At 37.0% G+C, this 5,236-nt stretch overlaps 1 protein-coding gene across 1 annotated transcript; it reads right to left on the minus strand.

Moving 5' to 3' along the window:
• Positions 1-1,082: 1,082 nt before the first annotated feature.
• Positions 1,083-1,936, minus strand: MELLADRAFT_84105 (uncharacterized protein; the record flags this gene model as incomplete). The annotated part of the gene is made up of 3 exons (XM_007418672.1): positions 1,083-1,444; positions 1,517-1,696; positions 1,807-1,936. 3 exons carry the CDS (start codon positions 1,934-1,936, stop codon positions 1,083-1,085), a joined length of 672 nt encoding a protein of 223 aa, XP_007418734.1.
• Positions 1,937-5,236: the final 3,300 nt, after the last annotated feature.

Consider the following 5,236-nt stretch of genomic DNA (forward strand, 5'->3'; position numbering starts at 1 on the left):
TTATTACGGAGATTACATTTGGTGTAGTGTGGGTTGTTGAGGATGTGGATAGCTCGCGGTATTAGTTCATTAGTGTTACAGTGAAGCAAATTTATCAAATTAAACCAAATTAAATTTACAACAAATTAAGTCTGTAGTAGGGGGTTTGGGGAGAGGCTGCGCATTAAAATGGAAACAATCAAAGCGGCAACAAAATTACAATAAAATGACATATAAAATGGTTACTACTACAGCAAATCTTTTCTTTCTTTTACGGGAACGTGAATTGGACGCAAGACGGATAGCATTACTACAACATTTATGTTTACTATTACGGAAGATTTCGTGTTTTACGAGTTAAAGACTTAATATTTCATTTACACAAAGTGCAAATCAGGCAAAACAACACAACTCTCAAGTTAAAATTATAACATTACATTTTGAAGATACGTGGATACATATATTTCTTGTGAATTATTACAAGTTAGATACGGGACAGAACCCAATGCACGGATTTTTTTTATTGTCAAGGCCTAGGATAGAGGTTACTTGGATTTTGTTAAAATTATTGTTTGGATTACGGGAATAAGAAATTATTATTGAAATATCTAAAAAAAGTTATGGTTAAAATTATACAAGGAAGTTGATGAAGTCTTACGGATAAGTGCAACAGGAAGATGTTATATTTTAGTTGAAGATGAAGAAAATTAGAAGTCGAAGTAGCGGTTTTTTCATTTAAGTTGGGGGAGGTGTATCACGATTGTGGCAAATTTTCATTCAAGTTGGGGGAGGTGGCGCGAAAAGATGGAGGAAGAAATGGCAAAGACTCATAAAAGTTCAATTCCAAACATTGTTTTTTTTATTATGCATGATTTTTTCTAAGAAATTTTCCTACTACATCATTATACATAAGATTTTTTTGGGTTTATTATTTAACGAGAAACCAAGTCAAGAGTCAAGAGTCACGAGTCAAGAATCAGATAACCATAAAATTACAACATGAACATATGGTCATCGAGACATAACATGTAGAGAAAACATTTTGAAAGAGAAACACAGCAGAGGAAGGAAATCAGACAAGTTAGATAGAAATAGAACACAACTTAATCTTGGTTTAGGGCGCGTTTTTTGCCTTTGTCACGAGAAGAAGAACTAGAAGTTGGAGGTTGAGCAGAATTGGAAGAGTTGGACATAGATAAAAGAGTTTCAGCAACAAGATCTTTAAATTTTTCTGAAACACCAACACGAGCTTCAGATTCTTCTTTTGAGTACGATTTAAATTTGTTCCAATGTTGAAGAAGGACAGCATTCATTCTTTCAGTCAAAATTATAGTAGGATGAACCGGAGATAATTTTGAAGTCATTCCGCCGACCATCCTGATTTTTTCTTCAAACGTCAAATGTCGAGTGAACCACAAACCCTTAGCCTCTTCACCCAGTTGTTCAACATATTGATTGACATGAACTTGAGAAAAAGGTTGAATATCAGAAAATAACATGTCTAACATCATTTTGGGAGTGATAGGATGCGACGAACTGGATTCTTCTTTAACGAAAGGGACATTGGACGCGTCAGATTCACGAGAAGTAGAATGCTTTGGAGGTTTTTGAGGCGCAGGTGTTTTGCGAAAGACTGGTTTAGGAGGATTGACAGGGAGCGCAGGTGGTGACCGCTTGGACGTAGTAGGACGACGGCAAGGAGAACGTGAAGGCCAATCTAGATCAAGAATCAGGAGAGAGACATGAAAAGTCAAAGGAAACAAAATAAAATTGATCAGTATGAATTCAATCACAAGTTGGAGATTTAAAAATTTTTGTGTTACATACCACACAAAAGATTCAAATTGGCACAACGGTCACATTTATAATCTTTGGGAGGTGCAGCAGTTTCAAGATCTGTCCAAGTACAAGTCTTATCTTGGTAGAAACAAATTTCACATGATCGAGGGTGGTACATTATTGACAACAATATATGTGAACAATCAAACAAGATGAAGGTTCTAGAATTCAAAGTAAAAGTAAAAATAAGAATAAAAATGAAGATTAGTACATATGAATAACTTGAAGCGTGTAATGGAAAAAGAGAAAATACTTACTTAACAAGATTTGATAGTCAAATAGAATATTACTGGGAGTACTGATTGGGGATTAGATGATTGAGATAGGAGTAGCGCATACAAAACACGGCATTTGAATTAGTTAAATAATTATAAGAGGAATATTCGCAAGAGATTACGTACTGGGTAGATGGACGATGAACAAGCTTCCAGCGAATTGAAGGTGAAGTCGATTCTAACTATTTGAATTGACCTAAAATGATCCCTTGTTGTGACCGCGGCGCCCGCCGCACAACTTGGCTAGTTTTAATAAATAAAAGAAGGTGGAACGCTGCGAGAGGAATCAGAGATCGATAGCGTGATGGGGAAAGATCTAGGTGTACCTAGAAAAGGAAGACTAGGACGGAGAATAAACAAATTAAAAAGAAAGCGTCAGTAAAACTCTAAAAGATGAGATCGATTGGGAAAGAGTAACTTACAGCTTGAGGTTAAAGTATAAATTGTGAAAGAGAGATTGAGAGAAAATCGAGATGATGAGGTGGAAATCGAAGAATGAAGTAAGAAAAAAAAAAAAAGAGGGTGGGTAGTTGAAGAAGATGAAGGAGAGCTGGAGGTGGAGAAAGCAATAATGTGAGTTATCAATTGAGCGGATGGGAGAAGTAGTAGCAGAAAAAGAACCTAAATGAAAGATTGAAATCAGTAAAAGTGAGGTGATAGGCGAGAGTTGAGTAGCAAGAAAGGATGAGCAAGAAGGAAAAGAGGGTACTTACAAGTAAATAAAACTTAATCAAAAATCGAATGGAAAGGACCTTGAGGTGAACTGAGTAGAATTTAGACCGATCGGAGTAAGAAGGAAGTGAGGAAATGAACAAAAGGAGGAGGTTGGAGAGGACCTGGTTCTTTCATTCGCGAGGGGGAAGTTTTTTGTTTTCTTTTTGAATTCATCTAGTTATAAAGAAAGGAATCAATCATTTTTAAAAGAAAAAAGAGGATAGTGTTTTAATCAAAAAGAAAGTGTTAGCAATTAGTGTTTTTGAGAAGTTTTTTTTAAGAAAAAAGAACTTACTCGAGAGTTCTTGTTAGAAATTGGAAGTGGAGGTTTTGTTTGATCGTTGTTATTTTTTTAGATCAGCTATTCCTTAAATCGTATCGGTGGTGTTATTGATCTTCTTAGTACTTTGAAACATTGGAATCTGTGGTTGCTGAAGCTGAGACAGGGATTGGACTAGCTATTTTATTTTTTTTATTAGTCTTTACTACCTTTCACCTCACGTGAAAGGTCATTGTCAAGACCAATCCTGATCCTGGGTTCAAACCCCTTATAGGCCTTGGCAGTTTCTTTTTGGATTTTCTTTATTTTTTTAGTGTGGTTCCTCTAACACTCATACTTGGCTTTAGAAAATTTTATTTTCTCAAGTTTCTCTCTCTCTACCTCATAAGTTATCTAGGTGTTATTTTGTTCAAATATCAGAATTATATTTTTATTTCTCTATTACACGTAGTAAGAATCACAACAGAACTAGAATTCAACATATTTTTACAACACAACCTTGTGTAGTGTTGTGAGGTATATCATTGTACTCCGCCAGTTCTTGCGGATCTTTCAGAAATATTAGAATAGGGTTGCGGGTTATAATTGTGAAGGTATAAAATTGTTAGAGAATTGCTTCTGTGTTTTTTTTATTTTTGAACTTTTATTCTAAGGTTGAGGGCAGCTTCACTGCACCTGAGTTTCTACGTACTACATCAGTGGAAGCTCTTCCCCTCTCCGGCTCAGCCTACGCCACACAGCGTAGGAGTTCTACACCGGTTCGTGGTGGAGGTGGTTCTAACACCAATCTACTTGCCCATCGAGATGGTTCTACTCAGCCTACAAAATCTGGCCGTCCTGGATGCAAACAACGGGAGGTAGCCAAAGCTGCAGGTTGCCGTCTTCCTATCACTATTGCTGCAGAACGAGCCCTTCAGCACAAACAGAAACAGAAAGAAATGGCTCAATCAGCAATGGATTCTTATTTTCCAAAGTCAACTGCCTTTTCTAACCCAGTATTAAATCAGATGATTGGAATGTGGGTGGTGCGAACAGCTCAACCTTGGCTACGTATTGAAGATCAGGCTCTTTGTGCAGCTTTTCGATATGCCAATCCTTTGGCCCAACTTTATGGTCGCACTTGGGTAGCACGCTTTCCTCACAAAATGTATCTTGGACTCCGATCCACTGTGATATCTGACCTCCAAGTAAGTAATTAACTCTTCCAATGTTTTCATATATTCAACATATAATCAAACCAATATTGATTAAATGTTGAATCAATATTTGATTTTCAATATAGGAAAACAAATCCAAGTATGGACTGATTCTCGACGCCTGGACTTCACCTTGCAACCAATATGGTTTTATATCCGCCTCATTCACCTACATCAATAGTGAATGGAAGTATGTGACTTGACATCTTGCAATGAAGATGATTGCATGGCACCATAAGGGTGAATGGCTAGCTGAGCCACTCATCAATGTGCTTGTGAAACACAATCTTTACTCCAAGATAAGTATTTTATTTTATTTTCGTATATTATCTCACATGATCTTATTCTCTCCGGCTGATATGATCTCTTATTCATCGCACATGATATTTCAGACTCATGATTCCCGTGGTAACAATGATACCTGTGCTCGTGCGATGCAAGCACGACTGTCAAAAGTGGCACATGACAACCTTGAAGACTTCGATTTCTACGAGTCGACTGACCGAGTACAATGTGCTGGTCACAAGATAGCATTGGTAGTAAATGCAGGACTTCAAGCGCTAGGAATTCAAGCCCCACCGCCCCCTTTGGTTAAGTCTACGATTCTTGGAGATTTCCCTATTCCTGATCATTCAATGGATACTATTACTGAAGAAGACAAAGAAGGTCAAGACGTCAATTTGAAAAAGCAATCTGATGATTCAAAAGGCAAACATGATGAAGACGTACTTGAAGATGAAGATGAAGAAGACCTTGTTGATTTACCAGGTCAGGACGTTGATGATAAATGGTATGGAGTTATCAATGGTCCTTTTCCCGATGATCTGCCTGCATCAAATCGTAATGAAGCCAATGCGGTATACCATTTGACACTGGTGGTAAGTTAATTTTCTTTTCCTTTTTTACTTCTCTCTTCTGATTTTTTTTGTATTAGCTTGATGAAATAGCTCAAA

Source organism: Melampsora larici-populina (genome assembly GCF_000204055.1).
Source record: "Melampsora larici-populina 98AG31 unplaced genomic scaffold MELLAscaffold_100, whole genome shotgun sequence".
Lineage (NCBI taxonomy): Eukaryota > Fungi > Basidiomycota > Pucciniomycetes > Pucciniales > Melampsoraceae > Melampsora > Melampsora laricis-populina.